Source organism: Athene noctua, chromosome 25, assembly GCF_965140245.1.
Source record: "Athene noctua chromosome 25, bAthNoc1.hap1.1, whole genome shotgun sequence".
Taxonomy (NCBI): Eukaryota; Metazoa; Chordata; class Aves; order Strigiformes; family Strigidae; genus Athene; species Athene noctua.
Genome location: NC_134061.1, coordinates 6,603,095 through 6,627,829, shown reverse-complemented (window position 1 = coordinate 6,627,829; position 24,735 = coordinate 6,603,095). Strand labels below are relative to the sequence as shown.

The 24,735-nt window shown below is 44.0% G+C and overlaps 1 protein-coding gene across 1 annotated transcript; it reads right to left on the bottom strand.

Annotated features, from left to right (window-relative positions):
* Nucleotides 1–11,012: 11,012 nt before the first annotated feature.
* WNT9B (Wnt family member 9B) lies at nt 11,013–18,349 on the bottom strand. The gene is made up of 3 exons (XM_074926903.1): nt 18,100–18,349; nt 12,367–12,632; nt 11,013–11,489 (listed from the first exon to the last, which is right to left on the bottom strand). The coding sequence occupies exons 1-3, from the start codon at nt 18,173–18,175 to the stop codon at nt 11,013–11,015; spliced, it is 819 nt and encodes a 272-aa protein (XP_074783004.1). The 5' UTR covers nt 18,176–18,349.
* Nucleotides 18,350–24,735: the final 6,386 nt, after the last annotated feature.

Below are 24,735 nucleotides of genomic sequence, written 5' to 3'. Positions count from 1 at the left end.
AGAAGAATAACTGATTCAATAGGTAAGAGCTGAATCCAAGCAGACCTCCTTCTGCGGACGTTTCAGCAGCACAGAGTGTTGTCCTGGTCAGATTCTGCATCCTGTCCATACATAGAGTCATGTCACCAGGGTCAGACCTGCAAAACTCCCAAGAACAAACACCTGGAGCAGATTTGGGGTGGGGGTGGGGAGAAACACAACAAAGCTGTTAAACAGAGTTTCGCACAAACATCTAAAATTTCTCTACATAAGCAGAGGTCTATCGAGGTGCAAAGCAGTTGAAATGTGAGAACACACATGCCTCTACAAATGATACTGCACCTGGCACTGAAGCAAATGTCTTATAGCTCAACATGCTGGGCCAGGATCTAACATCTCATATCGATTCCCAGCTGCCTGTAGTGATATAGGAAAGCAGTTGGCAGCAGATGGAGCAAAGGTGACAAGATCTAAGTGCCCTGTTGTACATTCAGTTAAAAGCATCCCTGTAGGTAGTATATCTTGATTCTGCAAGGTCTCTAAAACAGAGCTAGCAGCTGAGCAGTTTTAACATACCATTTGGAAGGGACCAAGTTCCATGTAGTCTTGGAACTTATTTCTGCATCCAAAATGTTTTACCAACAGCTATTGACAATATTATCAATATCTGATAGATCTGAGGCATCACCATTGGCAGACCTGATATTTTACTAACCAAGACATAATGGAAAATAATCTTCTGAATGCTCTGGAAAACATTTGTGACACTGAGTTAAAAAATAGCAGAGAAGTATAAGTTCAGGGGAAAAATATGCACCTTGATAGGAAATGAGGCATGTCAGTAAGTGCAGAAAACTAGTGACATGCCTCTATCCACAGACAAAAGGGATACAAGGGCTTCACAAATGTGTATTTGGATGAGTAGTTTCTATGTATGGCTGCCAAAATGTCTTGTCTATAGGCATTAATATTTAAAATGTGCTGTATAACATGGGATGCTAATAGGAATGGCTAGTTGGGCTAGGAGCTGACAGAGACGATACCATCAACACTGTCAACTCAGGGTTCTAATCAAAGCCTTGGGATAACATGGGTGCTGAAAGGAAGAGAGTCATGCTAGGTCCAGAAAAGCCTTTTACATTTCAAAGATGATCTCTGGCAGAAACTTTTCACAAAGACAACTGCAGAAGAAAGGCATTAGCAGACACATCACAGGTTGCAGACTATTGTCCCAGGTACAGTTATGGGATTTAAAACTCACATAAGCTAGGAAAAAGCTAGCAGAGTTCATTTGCCCTAAATTTTCAATGTAGATGGCCTGTTCTGGGAGGTGCCTGTTTCTTTCCCTTGACTGACTCTTATTTGCAGCTTAATCTTCAGACATCTAAGGTTAGGTCTGAAATCCCTAAAGCATTCAGTTTTAGAGAACTAGAATCCGAAGCACATGCAAACGTATGCCCAAGAATATGTCCCGAGTCCTGGCTTTGCTATTACAGAAACCCGAGCACAAATAGAGGCTTTTCAGCAGTAGGACAGGTCAGCAAAGGCTCCCTGGGTGTAGACAGGCTGATCTCCATCCACAGGGCTGTTCCCATCACCCCTGTGTGTTAGAGCAAATGCTGGCACTGAAGAAGCCAGAGCACCGTGGTATCACAGTGGTATTTCAGCATCCAGGCTGATAATGTGAACAGTGGCAAAGCCGTGCTAAGGACACGTGGCTCACGCTTTGCTGCTGACACTGTAGGGGATGTCTCATTTGCGCAACAGTTTAGATGCAATTGCATATGAGAGGGAAAAATCGCTTGGTTAGGAATTGACAGAGCTACCCAGTGACGGTAACACTCTTGATATGAAACAGAAACATGATTTGTGCTATTTATTGCTTCTGTTGAGCTGCTTGCTCCCCCAGAGCAATGGAACACTGACCATCCATGATGCTGCTTAGAGAAGCAATCTGCCCTAGAAGACACTAATCTGTCAAGAAAAGGTATTTCCAGCATTTCCTCTATCTAAGATGTGACTTGCAAACTACACTGTGCTTTTAGTGTCTGGGGCTCCCACTCCTCTCCGGCCTCCTGAGAGCTGTGACTTCAAAGCTGGAGGTGGCCGCTGCCTGGGAGAGTGATGGCAGGGCTGGCTGGGAGCCATCACAGAGTGTGCCGCAAACCCAACACATCTCCCACAAAAACAGAAGGCCTGCCTGGCCCCCATGGTCCAGCTTTTTTCCATCCAGGAAGGCAGGGGATTTTCAGCATGGCCGCACAAATGAGCAGGCATCCTACTAGCCTCGTTTGCCAGAAGGTCTTTCCCATGACACTTTAATCCCACTGAGACAGTAACAAGCAGCACAAGGAGGTTTCATTGCATCCACCCAGTGCATGCACAACCCCTCTACTCTGTGTACACTCAATAGGACTGAGAAATCAAATACCTCACATCACAAGGATCCCAGGAACAGATGATCTCAGGAAAACTACCTGCCTGCTAAGGGCTTGGCTGGCCCCTTCTGTGCCCAGGCTCTGTGTGCCTGACGTTGCCGAGGGGGAATGGCCATGTTCTACCACCCTGTTCTCCACCAGTGCTCCTTTTCTTCTAGGATCATGTCCTCTCATGGCAAGATCTGAGGTTTCCATTTAGGCCCTGGACCTGGAACTTAACAGTCCTTCTGCCTTCTGGTGCCATGAAACAGCTGACAGTCAAAAGTAGCTTGTAAGGCAACATACTGGGACAGATTTAGCCTGCAAATGACTTGAAACAGCACACAGGCAAAGCCAGCCTGTCCTCAGCATGTCTGCTTGATCTGTCTGAGGGCTGATTTCATGTTCTCTCCTTGCTGTGCTGCTGACCATCCAGAAGAGCATGGTAGCCACTGCTGCTTCGTAGGGCTACAGAGCCAAGCTAGGTAGGAACTCTTAACGAACTCTGGCACACTCTGCCCAGAAGAAATCCCCAAAGTCAGCACTCTTCATCCACCAAGGATGTTAAATAAATACCACTGCCTTACTGGGGCAGGGAAAGCATTAACTGGGGACAACTAGGGTTGAAAAACAAGCCCCAAGAAAGGCTAAGGCTGGCATCTTCCCAAGAAGCCACATGATGCTCATCAATGAAAAAGCTAAAGAGTCTGATACACTAGAGCTGCATCACTCTTCTTGACCTTCCAGGGCTGGTGGCTACCCCACTTCAGTAGTGCTGTTCTGGGAGGAGGGAGGGAGATTCCTGGGGGCACCAGGCAGACCCAAACCCCGAGCCATGCTGGTGCCTATGACAGAGAGAATTCCTAGCATGAGGCCAGTGCTAGATCTGCCCCCCCTTACCTCATCCAGTCCCCAGGAAAATGTCACTGACATTGTTGCCCATTCCACAGAGACATATTGCTTGCTTTAGCTTTCCTGGGAGGCAGATTTTGCATGGACTACACTACTCTGGTTAACAAGCTAGACAGACCTTGGGAGACAACAGGGAGTGACAGAAAAGTAGCTTGGGGCAGAGGTCTGAGAGAGGACCCATGAGTGTCTTCAATTATTTATCATCCCCAGTGCACTGACATGCTTTATCTAGAAGAACCCAACTACTCTGAATGGTATTTCTGACACGCTTTCAGCTCAGTACATGCCAAGGAGCTGGACAGCTCTGTGCAGACAACACTCCAGTTGTTGTGGTGGGCAACACCGCACTCCCTTCTAACAGGCCAGAACTGAAACTCAGAAGTTACGTGCAAGAGCAGAGGAGTGAGCCGGTGGGAGAGCAAAGAGCAAAGGGGCAACAAGGTCCCCGCCAGAGAGCAAACCACAGTGTGAAGTGGCTCTGTTGTGGCCCACACTTGGCAGCTTGGAGCCATGCTGGGCGTGGGCAATTGCACACACTGGCTATGAGCTGTGCTGAGCCTTGGACACAGCCGTTAACCACACTTCCTGCAGGGCTTAGCTTGGCATGTGCATCAGACACAGCCTGTGGCCACGGCCCTTCCTCTGGCCTTGCGTGGTCACTGTTGAGCGCCGCAATGTGATGAGGTGTCACCATGCTGTGGTGGCCTGATGCCAGACCAAGGTCTGAGGGAGCTGTTTGGGCTCACCTGGTAAAGCTCAGCTGTTGCTCAGGACTGCTGGAGCAGGCGGCTCCCATGTTCCCAAGATGAAGGGCAAGAAGAGCTGCTAGTCTGGTGTCATCACTAAGCACAAGGCCAGGCCTGTCATCCCCTCCCTGCAAAAGCTATGATCTGGTGGTCCTCTACATGTCCACAGGCTTCCCTCAGACAACCGCCCTTGTGTCCCCAGGGAGGAGCACAGGGCACCCTGGAGTCACGGCTCTGAGGCTGAGCAGCTCTGCCCCAGTTGTATCAGCCCGGTTGCCAAGTTCCACAGTCACATCCAAACAGCTGACACAGAGGCACCAACAGCAGAAGAGAGCAACCAGGTACAGAAACATCCAGTTTGTTTTGCTGCTACAGGAAGTATGCCAGTGACATGGTCTTGATGAGATCTGGCTCAATGGTGTCACATGTCCTTAACACAAACATATCTGAGCTCTGTCCACCTGGGCAACCCTTCCAGAAACGGACATTGCTAGTTAGTTCCCTTCTGGAGAGGGTGCAGGTGAAGCAGAACTAAAGCAATAACATCAATGTGCCAATGGAGGAACGGAGCTATTCAAAGCTATTTCCTGGTGATGTTCCTTGAAAAGCAGAAATGTGCATTCTTAGAAAACAACAGGTATTTATTGACTGACAAGAACACCAGCAGTGCAGACACAAATGCAATACTGGACAACACAGCCAGCTACACAAATATGCATGTTATAATCAAAAGGATTATATAAAAATTAGGACAAGGTACAAGCAGGACTGTAATGCAACTTAAAACCCATAGCACCATTTTCTTTCTAGAGGATATATAAGAAATATAAATAACATCCATACATCTTGTCACAAAATTGTACATCTTGAGGTAGACATATGTTCTGATTCCCTTAAAGCACAGTCTTTTGTGTTTGTTTGTTGTTTGGTTTTTTTTTTTCAAGTGACATTATTTTGTTGCAAATTGGCCTTCCAGTCTTACACAAGGTGTAGAAGTGGCTATTGCATGAAGGGGGTTTGTTACTCTGCTCATCAGTCTTTCTTAGCTCACGTGGCCCTATTTGTTGATCTAATAAAGCACCCCTGATTCCAGCATTGCATTGCTCTTCCATCACAGCCACAGCGCCGCATGGGTCCCTGGTTAAGCTTCAAGGAATTACTGGTGTCTAATTATTTTATGAGGCAGCCTCCAGATACGTGATTTCTTCCCAACAGGTTCAGTTCTTCACCTGGTGATGGTGGGGTCCATCCACACCAGGACTTTATACACTTCACTAGAACTTTTCTGATGGACTGTTATTTTCATCCTGCAGTCAGCATGCTGGATCCACTGCTACCAAGCCCAGCACCAAAACACACCAGGAGAGGCAATAAAAACTGGACTAGGAAGTATATACAGGAACAGAGACTAACCTGTGTCTGCAGAGTAGCTCTTGCGGGGTAGTGAGGATCCCAGCCAGCTGGGAGTATTAAAGCTATTACTGTTCTCAGATTACTTGGGTTTTAGGTACAGAGGAAAGGATTCATCTTGAATCAAAAAACTATACAGGAAAGCATGTGCAGCTCAGATTTTTACCAGCAATAGTCATGTTGGGGTACATGTGTACTTGGAAAATATTTTTTTTATAGCCAGGGCATAAACCTTCACCTTTGCTGCTGAAAAGATTTCCAAGTAAAGACAAGTGCGATCCCTTATACCTCCAGCCTGCCATTCTAGTAACTTCTTTGTACACATGACCAAAGCAGCACATCCACTGGATTTATAGTACATTGTAAGATGTGCAGCATAATTAAAAATGTCACACACAGACCAAGTGGAGGCCCAGGTCTTCACATGCCATATCTCCAGGAGGTGGCAGAAGAGCTTTGCTCAAGATGATGTTCGCTCTTGAATCTTTAAAAAAAAACAATTCAAGCCCAAGAATACTGAATGCCAAAGAGACTCAAGTTTTGCTTCTTGGTCATACAAAGACTCCCACTGCTGTTACTTGAAGTAAATCACATTTCTGAATATCAACTCAGTGTACCTCAAGTTTGAGTGATAAAACAACCCTGGACAACTGAATTACAAAAAAAAAAAAAAAAAAAAAACAAAAAACAAACACCCAAACAACCAAGCTATCTGCCTCATGCAAACCTGTTCACTCTAAAAGGTTTAGTATTGAAGGATACCAAAAATACTGATATCAGTGTTGTCTCAAATTCAAAATATGCCCAAGTCTTCTCCCCAGACCTCATATGGGGCACTTTGTTTCCCATCAGTTTTCATTGTTTGGTCTCCAGACGGAGAGGCTGCCTGTTCTGGCTGGCAGGGATTGAACAGAAAGCTTTTCAGCTGTGGCCGAGAGGGGTTGAAATAGGCTTTGAGTTAACCTTGCAGACCAAAGCCAGAGGACTTCCTTGTCCAGACTTGGCTTAACAGCTAACAGCAGAACTCACTGCAGCCAAATGCCAAACCTCCATATTCCACTGAGCCCAAACTCACCCCAAGGATACCAGAGAATGAACCATCTATTCATCAGATCTTCTCCATATTCTCGGTTTCTTAAGCAGCTCTGAGCCATGCAGGGCAAGGAGCTTCAGGTGCAAAAGTCCCCTTTGGTACATGAAAAAACGGTTCTCAATTTTGCCCTGAAATATCTTTTTGTACAGTTCTTATTCAACAGTTTCTGTGTGGTGCCAGGATTTCCAGGCACAACCTCACCTTTCAATTTACTTTGTTTCTGTTAATCTTTGACCTCAATAAGGTTCCTGTGAGATCCCCATGGGACTGTGCTAACTGACACCTAAGACAAAGGGCAGCTCCACCTCATAGTTGATGGCAACAAGACTGGACAATGGCGTTGTATGGAATAGACACGGAGTTTTAGATCAGAATTCAAATGGTAACACAGATCACAGCTAAAAACCTCCATTGCTAGTGGTAATCCCTGCACATTTCACAGACGCCAGTGTTTTCAGTGGCAGGGGACTTGGTGACACCACCTCAGGAACAGAAATGTCCATACGACATGGGCTACACACACAAAACTCAAGATCGTTTTCAAGTGCTAATAAGCAGCATCTAATCCTGCTTTAAATGTGTCTTCTTTGCCTGAAAGAGTGACAGAGAACCAAGTCAGTCCAAAATATCTGTGCTGAAAGGGCTTGATCAAGTTGCCTAAAGATGCCTAGTCCCCTTGCCACAAACCTGACCATTGGTTGCCACTGACATCAGTGTTTCATCTGCAAAGGACCCAAATAACTGAGCTTGCAAGTTCTACTAGTCTGACCATAGTCCTCTGCCTAAATAATCATCTTACCATCCTTCTGGTCTTGTTTTTGAGTCTGTTGTACAAAACACCTAACGTGCCTCTGAAATACATTCACCTACTGCTGAAAGCATTGCAAGATTTGGAGCCAGATAAAGGGTAGTATTAAAATAACACTTTTTGCTATGTGGAAGCCAGACTTGCCTTTCAGATGGGAGAACTAGCCTACAGATTTGAAATGCTCTTCACAGGAAAATGGAAAGTATTAGTAACACGTATTTCCCTTCACACTCCCAGCAGAGCAGGACCAGGTCATTGGAGAAGACTAAAAGACTTACCAACATGTCTGTTCTTATGTGGTTTTTTCCTCTCTTGTTTTACAGGAATAGTACAGAAGAGTGAGTCTGAGCAAGGCAAAAAGAAGTTTCACTTTGTAATGAGTGCACTCTGCAGGTACCTGGAGGGTACCCCAAGGGCCCTACAAAGACCAGCCAGGTCCAAGGAGGCTCCTGTTTAGCCTATAGCCCAACAGCCACATCATCCAAGGTCCAACATCTACACTGTTACTGGAGTTACTGGGAATGGGAGAAAACAGATTTTCAGTTATGTGTGAGATGGATGGTAGATCCCCTCCAACAGGTCCAAGTTGGATTTGTGGGTCAGGAGCACATCAGAGCTTCATAGACCTGCTCCCAGTGTGCAGCCTGAGAGTTCCTATTGCAAGAGCCAAACACAACGCGGATCAGCAGGGCCACTTGGAGGTCAGTGAACACAAAGCCCTTAAGAGAAGACCTAACACTCGAAGTAACATGAACAGCCTGCTCTTTTAAGAAACAAGAGAGCAGATTCACGGCCCTCACTGGGATCCAGCTGTCAGCAGGTGACACTGACCCAGCTAACATTACTAGGAGTTTACAGAAGTGTTTTTTCTTCTTCAAACAACTTTATGGCAAGGCTGGAGACAGAACTTACTAAGCCACTGAAAACCAGTTATATCCTGAGTTCTTGCCTGCAGTGACCCTGTGCAGGTTGTGTTGCCTGATCTGCACAATGCGTGAATCCCAACCTGCAGTGATGTGTCTGCTGGAACCACCTTAGTTCACTTCATTAACATTAGGCCAAAGAAGAAATAAAAAGAAACAAGACCATCAAGAACACTTTCCAGCACCCAGGAGCATCCTAGCTGCCCTCAAATTATGACATCTGGGTGTGGAGAATGGATTGTGCATGCCCAGAAATTACTGGCCAGTGGACAACTGAGAAGTGCAGCTTTGATAAAAGCAAGAGGACAGAGCGGTGTCTCCTCCACTCGCTTCCCAAACAATGGGACCCATCTGTGCCTCCCCCCTGCTTCCACTGACTCCCAGTCCCTGTTTAAATGGGAATGCCACACGCAATGGCATGGGATCCCCAAATAACCCTCCCGTGATCCTCCCTGGTGCTGGACAAGCCAGGAGGTCAGTGGGGCAGACAGCTTGGCATCAACAGTGTAGAGCAGTTCCTTTGTCACTTCACCTGTGATACCAGTTTTAACTTCTTGGGATGCATTTTCATTGGGTGATCAACATTGAGACTCGTGGGAAGATTTCAACTCCAAAAAGATTAAAAGCAACATGTAAATAATGGTCTGCTCAATATTAAGTTCTTGGGTATTTAGGAGGTAAAAAAAAAAATAAGGCCAATTAACCCTATTGTAGCATTATGTCTGTCATAAGCACTTTAATTCAGTTCAAGTCAACTTGAGCCAGAAAAAGGATAAAAAGGAATAAGCCCATTAAAAGACCTGTAGCTAGCCAAAGGGAAGGTCTTAGTGGGCTCTAAACAGCCAGTTAATGGCTAGATCTGCTCTGAGACAGTTTCCTTCCATCCTTTTATGAAGAAAAAATTTAAAATAGTTGTAAAAAACAAAAGGGCAACAAGGTCAAGACAAAGAGAGTGTAAGTGCACACTCATCATTGCAAAGTAATTGTTCAACGCACACGTAAATGAACAGATGAGGTGCCTGACTTTAGCAGACCCACACTCAAGAGCTGGAGCACACAGATGAGATCTTACTGCTTGTTAGGAGCACTCAATCCCATTGAAAGCCTGCTCAATTCAGCCTATGGATTAGTCCATCTAGACAACCCAAACCAGCATCTTCATCCATTACACTGACAGTGAATTTTGATCTGATCTTAAGGATTTAAGCATTCTTTTCAGCACCAGCCCGTCTCCACACAGGCATCCTGCTTGCTGGTTTATAGCCATTACCAAGACTGAGTAAATACAGCAGCTTTGTTAACTCAGGGACTCTCCAGAGCTGCTCACAGTATAAATGCTTTAACTGCTGCTGCAGGATTAACCAGAAAAAGCCCTGGAGTGGGCAAACACGCTGCCAAGCACTGTAACACACCTCAAGACCCAGACAGGTTGTGCCACACACATCTATGTGTACCCCGTGGCCAGGTCAGGGGATGCCTCACTGCCATTCCCAAAACTGCTCTCTGAAACACAGCCAAAGAAACAAAACAGACTGTTTCTGTTGTGTTCAACTTAAAGCTAACTAGAAAAACATGACTCAAAATCAGGGGATCACAACTTTGTAATGGACTGTGCTCTTTCCCCCAGGTCACCTTCTCTCAGCCAGATGCCTGCATTGTCTAAATACATTCAACTTCTCAGTGCAGAGATTGTCACTCGTAACTTGCAAATTTTTAAGATTCCCCAGTTCCTGCGGTTCCTAATTCTGTTTCAGAAGTTTCACCTGTCATTAGCACAGGGCAGAACTGTGGGATGTGATGCACCTCAGCACCAGGGCAGAGTGGTACACATAAAACAAAAAGATAATTGATAATTTGATTGGGACAGGGGAAGAGAGATGCATTATTGGCGCCATCACCCTGGATCCACCACCGTAAAATAACCCCCTGCAAGACACCATGCTGTAGAGGGGTAACTTCACAGACCTCAGCTGAGTCCCTGGGATTCATTCACTGTAACAGAGGCAATTCCAGATCTCCTGCATACAGCAAGGTTAAAACATGGTTAAAACCCACTTGTATCCTAACATCCGAACTATAGACCTGGGAGATGATGGACATGAGCTTCATTTCTTTGTAAACTGGTATTTCTGAGGCACAGTTCTTGCATCACAATGAAACTACTCAACAATGTGTCTTTGAGTTCAAAGCAGAAAGATTTCAACCAGGTCCCAGAGAACAGCACTGAAAATCCCCCACTGGCAGAGTCATTTTGCCTTGGTGCAGGAACACAGCTGTCCCTGAGACATCAGGATCCAGTCTCTCATTAGTTGCCTTCCCGGTCCCTTAATTCTCTTCTCTCCAGGAACCAGGGCACAAACCCCCAGTGTTTCAGTGTCACCACCCCAACACATTTACATAAGTGCAAGTGTGGAATGGAGGAGGGAGATATTCCTGCAGACGAGAGTACAGGTTTCAGCTCTCAAGAGATATTTTTGACTGCTTCAGTGTCTCTGCTGTTCCCACATTACCCCGGCTCTCTGCCCCTCCTTCCTGATCCGATACCTGACAAAACCCTCATACAGAGGCTCTCCTCAGATCAGAGGATCTCAACATTGAGATAATAGGAGCACTGGACATTTTTGGTGCTTGCCTTTGCCCTCACCCCACAGCAGAGAATCGTGTCTCTCTCTCCCTATTGCTTCCTTGTACTCTAGGACTTGTCTTGACCCTCTAACACTGTCTTTACTGCTTGCAGCTGTAGACCACCTCTTCTTGCATGCACTGTTGGCACTCAACATAGCAGCACCACTGCACCTGACAGTGGCAGGAGAAGGTAACCAGACGGCTCTGGGTGTTATAGCCTCGTCCACAGCACATGCTGTCACAGTTGCCTTCCCGAGAGCAGGTCCTCCCAGCAGTTCCCAGGGAGTATTTGCTGGGACGACAGAAACTGGGGGAGTCTTCCACATACACAAGGTCAGTAGAGCGGGGCGAAGCGGGGTGCTTGGGAGAATGGCTGTGTCTCTGTGGGCCAGCCAGCTCCGAGTGTCCCACAGCGTCATTGGTGGTACTGAAGACCTTGACGGCATCATCGTAGCGCAGCTTCAGCAGTCGCCCAATCTCATGGAAAGGTGAAAGCTGCTTCCAGCATGTCCGGACAGCACATGAGCCAGAGACACCATGGCATTTGCATGTGGTTTTGAGACCATTTTTCACAGCCTGATGAGGAAGAGAAGTGGGACTCATTATCTGCCAGGACCATGAGCCTAGTTCTGGGTAGAGGCAACATCTCAGATTGCAGACAGCCTGGAAGTACTTTTATTGGTATTACTCCTATTTTAAAGAGGAAAAACTAAAAACCAGAACAAAACAGAGGAATGGCTACAAAGTTGACTGGTGAGCCAGAGGGTAGAAAGACTGAATGAGGACAAATGGATGAATACTACAGAAATTCTTACTAAGCCTATTTGGAATAGCAGAGGTAGTCAACCATAAAACTGACAATGCCCAGCGTGGTGGATTCCCTTTGGCATATTCAAAATGAAGACAGTGCTCTAATTGAGCAAGTAGTTGGACTCAGTAAATAGAAAAATTATTATAAGTCAGTATCCTGTAACATACAGGTCAAAATGTTTGATCTAATGTCCCTGACATGACTAGTTTCATAGCAAATCATCAGCAGACTCATAATTGACCTTGAGAGTGTCAACCTTTAATCTACTTCACACATCCCACTGGCTCTGAGGCTCTAGCTGTTCTCAAAGCTCCCTGTGGCTGTGGCATAACCCACAGAGTAATTCAGCCATTGCATTTCACAGCGTTACTGTGCTGCATATTGCTGTCACTCAGCCCATGTTAACACTAGAGGATAATACAGGATGCTACTCTGCCACTCAACAGGCCGCTCCTCACACCAGAGTTCAGGAGACATTCCAGGGATCTCTCAGTACTGTAAGATCCACGACACAGAGGTAAACAGGTCGGGTTTGTGAGTAGGAGCAGTGAATACCCCTCTCACAAACAGCCTCAGCTGAGGATGGGTTAGAATTGCACTGAGTACTAACTTCATTCTAGGCCTGCTAGTGCAGCTCCTCACCTTGATGCCAACATTGGTGTTGTGGATGTCCACCTTGGCCCGCAGGTCTTTTCCAATCCTCTTCTGACCCAAGAATTTTTTCAGGAACTTGGTGCTGTATTTGAGGTTGTCTCCACAAACGCCCCATTGCCAGGCCTTGCGGTTCTCCAGGTCTGGGGAGTCATCGCAGGTGCAGCGCTCCATGCGCCCAGCACTACACGCTCTGGCCAAGGAGTGGGTGAGCGCTGCAGAGGACACTGCATAGAGGAAGGCAGTTTCCTTAAAACCTGCACAGGAGAAAGATTAGGAAAGGGTAGGAGCAGGAAAGGCAAAATCAGGTATTCATCCACCTCACTGGCTCTCTTGACTGTCCATGAACTAAAACCAAGAGCGATACTTAGAAATACAGAGACAAAATTCTTCCATTACCTGCACACCATTCCTAGCAGAGAAACTCAATATCATGTTTCAAGTAACTGGGACATGATCAAGTAACTGGTTTCAACACCCTGGTCTCTCCTAGTGACTGCAACTGATTCAATATGGAGACAGGCAACCAGTCGTGAATCAACGGATGGGTGGCAACAGCCAAACAGTCCTGGGAAAATCAACTGCAAAAAGCAACAGTCATGAAACTCCATTTGTCCTCATCCTCACCACAGAGCTGATAGGTGTGAATAGAGACCATCATCGAAATCATGTTGTAGCTTAAAAAATATTTTTAAAATCTGACCCGTTATTTAAAAATGTTTTTAACTAGGACTGTGTTGGCACAGTAGTAGTATTTCATATGGAAAGATCACATGTAGTTTGACTGGGAAAGGTTCCATGTTGAAGGACATAATGGGCAAGAAGGCCAACTCTCCCACACATGGGTGGGTTTTCTGACTTCCTTGTAAATTAGCTACTCCCAGTGACTGCGGTGATACTTCCTGAAGCTATTTTCCTTCCTAAAGCAGGCTTCCCAGCTTGGTTATGTTTGCTCTGGGGTATGTGACCATGACACACCATGAACTTTTAACCAGGAAAAAAAGTACCGTGCCTGCATAAAAATTCAGTCTGAAGACATGAGATCAGATAGGAATGGGTATGTTGATATGACACTGATGGGCTCCACAGAAGTTCCAGAATATCCTGATTGACACAAACCTGACCTAAACACCAAAATATTTTATTTTGACTACTTACTTCCTCTCATGTTTAATCCAGGGGAAAATCTTAATATCTCCTCTAGAGATTATTTTCAGAAAACAAAACTATTAATGGAAAATTGCTTAACAAGTCCACCGTTTATGAGGTACTGCTAGGAAGAGAAAGACAGGTGACTGATCAATAGCTTGGTGAGCAGGAATAGATAAGATTGGCAAAAAAAAAAAAAATTTGGTTTATGAAAAATAGAGCACTTGTACATTGCCTGGAAGAAAACACATTGAAGCAAAAATATTCCACATTGAAAAATTCCAAATTTCCTTCCACATCAGAAGGAAACAAATCTGTTTCCTCCAAAACTGGAAGAGAGAGAGAGAACCAGAGACCTGATCTAGTCTTGCATCCAGCCCTGTTTTGAGTATAGGTTGGAAGGCACCTCTAGAATTCATCCAGTCCAACCTCAAATGTTTCCATCATTCTTTTCCCTCAAAGAATTCCCACCCAGCTGTAATAATAGATCAGACCACTGACTGCTGAGATCCGAGTGAGGTCACCATAAATCTGACCAGAGAACAGGACAAAGAGTTCTTCTGATAGCTATCAGAATGAAGAATGAAAAAATTACTAATCATGGACATAATGGAGAGGCTGCATTAGCAACTTCAATACAGACTTCCTAAGACCTCTTTGGAATTACAGAATTTTAGATGAAAGATCTAGCAACGGTATGGATGTGAATGAGAGAAACAAGAAAATGTGGAAGAGATCAAGGAGATCAATCAGCAAACTACTTCTAACTCACTATTGTTGTTGGTGGGACAAGTAATTTGCAACTAAGTTCTCTGGTTGATGATGCTCGATAAAAACTCTCAGCATACTGGAAGAATAATGAAAAAAACGTCACCAAATCCATCAGAAAGTTTTAGAAAAGCTAATCTCCAAATGCTTACCAGATTCCCAATATCCTAGCTGACATCCTGATACCAGAAGAGAGGAAAGCATTTTAGAAACACTTTCCCATACCATATAAAGCTAGAAGTGCCAGTCAGCTCCACACACCCTGCTAAATCTGACTTTGTGGAATACCACACTGCTTCTGCTATTTCTGACCAGTGATGGCTTGGTTTCTTCTGTGGCACTCCACGTAAGTGCTGGCCAGATTTCAGCTCACTTGAAATCAGAGACCATTGCTTGTGGTCAGGCCACTGCAGACAGCAGTAACTGAAGATAACGAGCATACTTTCAAAGTGTCTCCTTCTTTTTCCCCCCTCCCACCTCCTTTTATGGCAAAGGCTCAATGTCACCAGGCTGCCAAATGCTTGTTGGAAAAGTCTAAGATGATTCCGTCTACTTTGTCATGAGGACTGACCACAATTTAATTGTTTAATTCACAAATCACATGAGTAAAGGAAAAACTGAATGGTCCTTAAGCCCGTGTGGAATAACAATGAGCACCAGAGCAGCTGTTGGAGCTGGATTTTCAGTAGGACGCAGCACAAATGAGCAGAAATCAGCTCCAACAAGCATAATTTAAGAAGATCTAAGTAGAGGTTTCTCCATGTGTCCTGGGCATCTACCCTCCAACCATGTCAATGGAGCTCTTGTCACCACAGCCAGCGGAGCCTGGAGCCAATGCCCAGGCTGTCAGGGTCTGGTTTGGGGATGAGTCACTCTCCTGACCCCTTTGACTGTGTTGCTAGTGACTAAATGAAATAAACACTCGGTTCAAGGGGGAACATCTAAATGCAGATGTCTTTGCTGGGCAGTTTGGTTGTAAACATTCGGCACACAGTTGAATTTCAAGATGTTGAAGCAAGCTGGCTCCCCCTGGTAGGACCTTGCACATGTCCAAGTCTTCCCCTGAGCTCTCTGGAATTATTTCTTAGCTCAGCAGCCTATAAATATGGAAAGACGTTTGCTGCAATGGCAAGACACTGTTCTGTGGTGTGGTGTGCTCTAGACCACAAGGAAAACTATAATAGGAGGAGTTTAGCTATGTGATGGTTCTGCCAAAGGAAAAATACTTAAGGTCAAAGATTTTTCAATGCAATTTTTCAACACAATAAAGATAGTAGAAAGCTATAGAATTGTAGAAACATTCAGGGTGGAAGGACTTCAAGGTCTTTAGTACAACCTCCTGCTCAAAGCAGGGCTAACTCCAAACCAGATAAAGTTGCTCAGAGCTTTGTCCAATCGAGTTCTCAAAATCTCCAGTGATGGAAATTTGATGTCTCTGAGCCACAGTTCCTGTGCTATACCATTCCTAGATTCCTCATGGCATCACTGAAACCACTGTTTCAAGGTCAAAGAATCTAACTAACATGAAGCAGAGCAATGGATTAATGGATGGAAGGATCGTAGCATGCTCCTTTCTGAAGAAGGATTTTTCTGAGTGACTGGATTTGAGTTGTCTTTGCTACAGGTATTTGTTTTCCCCCAGTCACCATGTTGTCCGAGATGAAATACTGCTCACCTGACCAGCAACAACTGACTGACTTTATGGCACACCTTGGAAACAAAAAGATCATTACTGCTTTACAAACTTTTTATAAAGACACCAGCAGTCACTGTGCAACAAGATGGCTTGAAATAGCTCTCCACAGAATCATTTTAAATCTATTTTCATGGATCACTGAAGAGTAATACCCATCATAAGTGACTGCAACAGTCATAGACGAGCTGTAGGTTATGCAAAAGTTGTTTCCCAGTTGAATCCAGAGTGTCAGTGCAAAACAACAAATAGTGCAGACTGTGAAATAAATCAGCCCTTGGCATTTTTTTCTTAGTTACTAAAAGCATGTAACTAGAGGAAAAAAAGATGGCGGCATCTCTAGAAACAGGAAAAGCTTCCCTGATCTGAATCAGTCGTAGCAGTTTTTCAGCTGTGACTACAGATTAAGTGTGGCTTTTCACCTGTTACAAAAATGAACCATCTCACCGGGACATGATCTTTTTACCCCTTTCACTCATAAAGCCATACTGTTACAAACGCTGTGGGTGTTATCAAATTATTTAATCACTTCTAAAACTCTTCATCACTACTTGGGTGAAAGGAGCATAGTCCACTGTCTGACCAACAATTTCCAAGGCAGCAACAAAACAGCAGTAAGAATATGGGAGAAATATATCAGAAGTGTCAGCTGAAAGTGTTCATGTTCTTTGTGAAAGAAACTCACCTATTGGCAAGTTAAAGGAAAATGAAAACTAATAATTGCTTCCCGCCAACTGTCCTCTCATACAGGAGATGTATATAGCATACTTTTCTGTATTAAATCATCATTTGATCCTTAAGATTGTGTAATAAAAGTTTTCAAACACTTATCCTCATCTGCCAAAACAGGTTTTAAATTACAGGTGATATTTTATTTTGTCAGTCAGGAGTCCATGGAAATGTTGAGGCATGCCACCACAAGATAATTAAATGTTTTCCAGCTATGTGAAGATGAGGATTATTCAATTGTCATTTTCAAGTTCCTTGAGGTTGATGAAGGTACAGATGTCAGAAAGTCACTCAAAATGATCATGGACAGATTCTTCTACAGTGTGCTAAAAAATTCACAAGAAAAGCGTTGCAGTGAAGCAAATCTAATCTTGCATGTGCTGGTTTACAAGAATATTAACTTAATATTTACTTTAATAAAATTTTATAATTTTAAATGGAAATATTTAAAAGTTTAAATTCTAATGTTAATTAAAACTAACATTTTAATTTCACCAAAGTTAATATTGGCTTATTCAGGGCCCTTTAAAAACATTAACTTACTAAACCTTATCAAAGGACTGAAATTCAGTTTTATTGAAGACTGAAACTTAGTAAATGCTACTAAACATTACTGAAGTGCTGAAACTCAGTAAGAGCTGGTCAGGCACTGTTTGGATGAGGACAGGTTTAGTAAAGTCTATGTGCATGCTCTTCTTTCATTAAGAAATAAGGTCTGTCTTCATTCTATTTTTCTCAAGTTCTTATAATTTGAAGGATTTATTATGCTCCTTCCTACCTCAGATACAGAATTTACAGGACATTTTCTTCCTATAAAGCATTTTGTGAAACAGAAACCAGTGGCTCTTCTGTATGCTCCTTCTGAACTTCTGCAGAAACTCCAAATATATGTGAAAGAGTCTTAGGAGACATTTGTCAACATGTACTGAAATACTTCAATGTTGATAAAGTTTTTCAAACAGCAAATTAGGATTAAATTCTGTGTTTGAGAACAACAGAGATTTATATACAAAAACATCCCAAAAGCTAACAAGAGTCTTTTCTTAAAATGTCCCTTGACATAAAGCACTAACCCTTATTTTGCGCAGTACTATCCCTGATCGCCAGCCAAGGAAGATGGTCAGTCTCGGAAACTTTGGTTTCAGACAAAAATCCACAAGCCAAGGGTGTGAACTTCCTTCTACTTTTCAATCCCTGACAAGCAGCGCAGGAAAGATGAGAATAAGGCATATTTTGTGGCAAAAGGCCCTAAATTCCACAGCTCCCATTCCTAGGCAAAACATGATCTCCGCACTACCTGGTTCCTGCCCCACTTTGAGATGAATATTCCAGGGGCTACAGCACCAAGTGAGATTTTATACTGCAAGCAAAAGACTACCTTGTACCTCGCTTCAGCAGGCTGGTCCTTCCCTCCAGGCTGCAGTTCCAGCGCTCGCTGCGGAACTGGTACTGGCACTCCATGATCCCAAGCCGGATGGCATCCCGCAGGGTCTCGGCCAGGCCAGGCTCCCTCCGGCACAGCCTCTTCTGCTTGCGGGACAGCTTCAGCAAGTCGCACTGCTTCACGTGGACCTTCCCCTGGGCAGAGCTTGTCGAGGGTCCCAGGGATGGGAAGTGGGTCAGAGCTTCTTTGCCGGTCAAGCTGAAAGGAAGCGGAAAAGGCAGTGAGGTCTGGAAGAGGGCAGTCGTGGAAGAGGGACGGCGATCAGGGGGAGGATATTCAGAAAGCTGCTGGTCAGGGGTATCCCATCTCCACCACACACCAAGGGAAAAAGCAGACTAATCCTGTGGGGAGAAAGAAGAAATGCTTGTGTGCTGCCACCAGCAACCTTGGGCAGGACTCCACGCAGAGAACATGTTCACACCCCTGCAGTTTTGTTTCCTTCCCAGCACATTCACCATCACACAGAGATCTCTTTTACTCAGTGGTGCTGCAGATCACTGTATGTCCCAGCTCTGTGCTAACTCCACAAAGCATTAACCGTCCTTCCAGGGTTTGGTGTGCCCTGGTACCATGACAGGACACATAGCTAGGAAAGACCAGTGGAGAGACATTATCAATAACCACCTTTCTAGAGCAAGCATGACTTCTGCTGGAAAACATTTTCTTGCTGAAAAACTAAAGGAAAGGTCAACTAAAAATGTATTGCCAAATGCAACAGCAATGCACTTATATGTGTTTACATGTAATTTGGCTGAAAAATTTCACAAATTTTGAGACAGTTTCACTTTTCACGGCAAGAAAATATTTTTCTTGCAGAATTTATCTCCCTTAATATCTTTAGGATGCCTGTAAACACAGAGAAATTATTTAACTTTGATGCAAGATTTGAAGGCTGCAAACAAATGGGGAACAGTCGTGGATTTGCACAACAGTGATCAGGAGTGCCTCTCCTGACTGCCAGGCAGGTAAGAATCACAGAGTGCTTCAACTCCCTGACCCCCAAAAAACCAGACAGATAAATGGAAATGTCCTAGAACCTTTACTTTTGGACACATCTTGTCCCCAGCATTAATATATGCAGACTACACCTCTCCCCCCAACCCCATTTTTTCCTTTGCAAGTCCACAGGTAGTTCAACCTGGACGTATAGATGAGCCAGCTGGTTCTTGTTCCTCTCCCCCAGTCAGGCAAACTGGGCTAGGTGGCTCCATGAAGTGGGTGTGGGAGTCAGACTAGCAAAGCTGGAGAGGCAGGAATGCAACCAGGAGCAATTTCTGAAGCATCTACAAAGATGCATCTCTGACTGCTGGCACCAGTGGTACAGCCATTCTCCATCATCTTGTCTGCACAGCTCAGTGCTTGAGCAAACGAAGCCAGGTGGCGATGGACAGGAGTTAGTAAGCTGGTACAATGCCAAGCAAGCAATTCCCCACAGCAATGCATGAAGTGACATTCTTCCCCTCTGCACCATCACTGGGTTCCTTGTAAAAGCATGGCTCTTTCACAGCTAAATTATCTGACCAGGTCTGACGGGACCTGTTCCCAGGTGCATGTTTCAGCACAGCAAATGCCAGTCTGTGCTGGTGGAGAGAACAGAGGAAAGTCTGTGCCAGTGAACATGACAAGTGTCCACATTGTCTTCCACATTCCACTTCACGGGAAAAGAATTTTAATCAGTGGAAGTGATCAAAATGAAAAGTTACCTGGCTCCACCAAAGACGGGTATTTCTAACACTCAACTGTTCAAGTAAGACCCTACTCTTATCAGGGATATAATCTTCATTATGGAGGATGCAAGTCAAGCACCACAGCTGCGATTTTAGTTCTCCACATACTCTATAGACATCTATTTCTGAGCTAGATGTCTAGATCTCTCTGTAGTCAGTCCAGTCTACCCAGGCATGGGAGTTACAGCACAGTTCAGCTGACCTGTCCCCGCAGCACTTCTGCATTTGTTCTCACAGTAGCCTACAACCTTCAGATGCACTCACACGTCCGTAATTAGGAACACGTGCAATTAGCTAACACATGGAAGTCATCCAGAGACCTGCAAACGATCCAAAACCCAAGGAATCGTTGTGAATCACACAGCAAGTATTAAACCTTAGAAACCAAGTGGGTGGGAAGAATCTCTTAATTCTGTGGTCACTGCTGAACTGGGGGACAGAAACATGAGATGTTCCAGTGAGAGCCAAGAAATAAACAGGCAATACTGGAAACAGAGACAGATATTTGGGGCTAGGTTCAGCCCAAGGAACTGGAATTAACACAGCTTGATAAGCTTCAGAGAGCAATTCATACTACGAAGTTCAAAGCCCTATCTGGCAGCAAACACTCCCCAGATTGGGCAGCAACAGCCGGTGCACAAAGGACATGGCAGTCCTGAGCTGGAAGAACTGTGGTGAGGGACAAAAGATTGACCCAGGTGATTGAGATCAACACATGATGAGAAAGCTTCTCAGTTTTGCCTGATTCACTGTGATGCTTAAAAACGGATATACATATTCATTGAAGCTGTATTACTCTGGGTGCATAAGCACATGCTCTGTACAAGCTCTGAAGTCCAAGATGTGCCAACTCCAGCATGAGCAGGTAGAGGCTCGGACATCAACTAAAGTTTGACTTCTTAGGGATGTTCAAACTCACTGGGACACTGCTGTGTTCAGGAAGACGTGTTGCTATTACGTGAGTTGAGGGAATACCAGCACTCACCCAGAAAGCCAGAGCCCCAGACTTTGCTTGGTAGTGGGATTCCAGCGCTCACATCCCAGGAAGTTCACTTGCTAACCAGTTAAATGTAAGATGTGGTTATTCCCCATTTGCCAGGCAGTATCTGTGTTCCCATGCAGCAAAGTTTCCCAAGTTCACAAAACAGAAGAAATAAGAAAAAGTGAATTGACACTGGAAAGAGGAGTTTAAGAGCCTCATATAACAACACTGAAATTACTCACTGCTTGCAAGTCACATATGCAATTTTACTAAACTCCTGTCTACTAAGCTACTGACTGCCCACACACCAACAGAACTACCACCCATGCTGAGCATCTTAACTCCCCAAAATCCTTTCTCAGAACAAAAAGAGCTCCTGTCCTGCCAGTCTTCATCCTCGTTTTAGTGTCCTCCATCCCAACTAAACTGACATTCATCCCTTATCAGATATTTTTGAGACAGCAGTAGTAGCTTTACTGATTATTTAGACTAGTCATTTCCTTCCTACACAAGATGTGGTCAGTCCTCAGCCTTTCCTTTTCACAGGGGCTTCAGAAGCATCAGGAGCTCTAGTGTGGAGGTTTGGTGTCTCTGTTTCCCAAGAAGTCCAATAGTATGACCTCAACTGGAAATAAAACAGAGAAACTGCTCACATTTTGTTCTTGTCATTATACATGCTCATCTCAAGGGGCTAGAACATCAGCCTAAAATCCATTAATCCCTTCTCATGGGGAAAAGATACAGTAGACAGTGCTTTTGTCTAGTGGTTTACCAAACCACTAAAAAAAGGCAAAGTAAGACCCATAGGACGAAAGCTGAAGTCAGAAATTCAGACCTTAAGCAGATACAATTTAACTAAGGGTTACTGAGCTTCCCTCGGAGTTTCAGGGGCTTTGATGCATTTCCTCAAGTAGCAACTGTAAAGTCAAGACTGTGTGCTCTTCTGTAGCTCACTGGATGTGCAAGTATTAACATCTGAAGTGCTGACTCCGCAAGGAAAACGTGGTGCAAAAGATATTGCTTAAAACTGCATGAGTATAAAACGTAGAAAAGGAGGCAAACAGATCTTCAAATGTTTATGAGATGTGATGATCTACACAGAACAGGAGAAAGCTGTACTGGGCAAGTTGTTAGAAACTCTAAGAATAGAGTAGAATTAGTGGACAAGGTTAAACAGAGAATAGTGGAGAAGAGTCAACACAGCTTCTGTAGAAACCAGTCATGCCTCATAAACCTACTCTGAAGGATTCGTTGAACAGAAAGACCAAGGATAAGCCAGATGCTACAGTCTGCTTGGACTGATGAAGCTGACAGATTTTCAAAATAGTTTGTGTATGAAGACAAATAGCTAGACTGGAAATCTTCCACAATTTCCACTAGGAGAAAAAGGAATGCTAGAACAGGATTATAAAATCATAACTGACCTGCAAGCAAGTAAAGAAAGATTATTCTTACCTCTAATATACAAGAACCAAGGGGAATTGTATTAACTTATTAACTGATAGAGTAAAAATAAATTAAATGGGGTGCAGAGGCTGTAGTTAAACCTGCAGCCCTTCTTAATGCAGGACACTAGGTATGCTAAAGCATACATGCATTCATACGAAACCCTGGAAGAAACATTCCTAAGGCACCACTGAACACAAAGATACTCTGACACAGGAAATTCTTGAGGTGCAGACTGGCAGAAGCTGGAGAGTGTTCTGAGAGAGCATCACTATCTGCTACCCTGCTCCTTCTTATGCTTTTGTCTTCACGTATATTGTTACCCCGTGTTGAAACCAGGTCGTGAAGCGACATGAACCTTTGGTCTGACCCAGGACAGCTGTTCCTACAGTCTTAGAGAGGGATTATCTGAAGGATGTCCTGTGACCTGCCAGTGGCCAGTGAGATTTGGGAGAAAGTGGTATTGCCATTCCCCAGACCCTGAAGAATGCTGGATATTAATATTTGTGGAAAACTCAAACAGGATAATGACAGGCACCATAAAAACAACCTCTGAAGAATTTTATTACGTTTTCAGAGCAATCTCTTAGTGCATAGCAAATACAGCCTGGGGCCACACACAGGACAAAGATACCAAGTCTAAGGCATCTTTTGCACTACACAAAGCAAAAGCTTCACGGGGAAAAACACTTTCTAAAATTGGATCCAGCAACAGTTTAAATTCTGACAGAGGTAATACAGCACCCTACATAAATAGCTGGTTGCACAGGCAAACTTAACTTAATACTTCGTTTTCTGTTGTTTTTTTTCTTTTTTATTTGGGAATTTCTAAAGTTACAACACACAAAGTAACTTGGTTTTCCTCTAGAAATGGAGGACAAAAATAACCAGATAGAAATCAGGCACTGAGGAGTAAACGAAATAAGCAGTAAATTAGTTTAATCTAAGACATGTGGCTAAAGTTACCTGGAATATACCTTTCTGTGAAAGTCTCCCTCATATGAACTATCACACTCATTACCTAAGACATGTAAATGGCAGCATGAAAAAATTATACCGCTGTGCTTGGAGGCTCCTACAGAGGTTGGGATCCATTGCATAAGATCAGTACACAGACAAAACTCTCAAAACTAGTGCCTCACATAACTTTCAATTTAGATACGTCGGAAGAGACATTAAAGGAGTTGCCCAAGGTCAGGCAGTTGACCAGTGGCACAGCTGGGAGCAGAAGCCACTCTCAGAGTCAGACACAGCTGAGATTACCCATAGGAGTAGAGGCTTGCAGGCTCTGACTATAACTGTGTTTTATTAGGGTAAAACTAACATAGGATCAGATCAAGATCACAGTAAAAGAACATTCTTACAAGATTAAATATAAAGTATGCAGATATTTGCAGTTAGGCAAACTGCACATCGTTTCTAGATGATTTAGAGTTTATTATCTACAGATCATATGGCAAAAAAAAAGTAAACTCTTTGAATTAATGCACACCTGTTAGCAATCTGAAAGAACAATAAGGTTCTCAAACTTTTATTTCTCTCTACTTTTCTGTCTAAGCACTTTGCTAAATACATGTATTTCCTTTAATCTCCTTCCAGCCACATTCCAGCTGCTTAAGAGACTTTTAATGAGAGCCTGTTCCTGTGCAATGCCCAATGTCCTCTGGATCTGAAAGGTCTTAAAACCCCCTAAAAATATGCCTTTTCTACCTCTCCCAAGTAAGGAGAAAAATCAAAGGGAGCCACAACATTACTCCATATCTGATTTCACAGGCCTTTCATGTTCCACAGAAATATCTACACCCCACAGATAGCTGCAACAAGCATTCAGGAAAGTCTCAGAGAATATGGGACAATGACAGATCAAACCAAGGCCACCACGGTGCACAACAGGTCCTCAGCTCTCCTCTCTCCCTGGCAGCTCAGCGGAACAGAGTTTTAATCCTTTCAGAAGCAGCACTATTTAATCTTCAGTACTTGTCCCTGGGATGGCAGTGCTGTACTTGACTAAATGCGATGGTCCCCCATGCTTTGTATCACCCGCTGTCTACAGAGAAGGTGGCAGAAATCCCCTAAGCAGCCTCTTTGGATAAATTATTTATCTTAAAGATTTTTACTTTTCTCCATCAAAGTTTTCATTTCAGACCCTCTGGCAAGTGTCTTTATACCTGTTATCCTCCAGGTTTTCCATCAAGCTTTCTGTTCCTCACAAAATGAGCTTGAATTAAAAATTCAGGTGAGGTTTCTGTGAGGTTACGAGTTGGAATCCTTTGCAATGGGCTTTTCTGCTTGCTGCAAACCCTCTTTGGGAACAGCAACAGATGATGTGTCCAGATACAGACTCATCTTTTTAAAAGAATTCTCCTGAAACTCCACAGAGAACAGCATAGAGAATTCTTGCATCAAAAGAGCTGGCTGTTTT

Bases quoted from the DNA above. Each gene is read 5' to 3' on its own strand.
- WNT9B (XM_074926903.1), bottom strand. From the start codon at position 18,175: ATGGAGTGCCAGTACCAGTTCCGCAGCGAGCGCTGGAACTGCAGCCTG. The intron at 12,633-18,099 runs GTACAAGGTAGT...TCTCCTGTGCAG, and splicing joins GACCAGCCTGCTGAAGCGAG to GTTTTAAGGAAACTGCCTTC. The intron at 11,490-12,366 runs GTGAGGAGCTGC...CTTCCTCATCAG, and splicing joins ACACCAATGTTGGCATCAAG to GCTGTGAAAAATGGTCTCAA.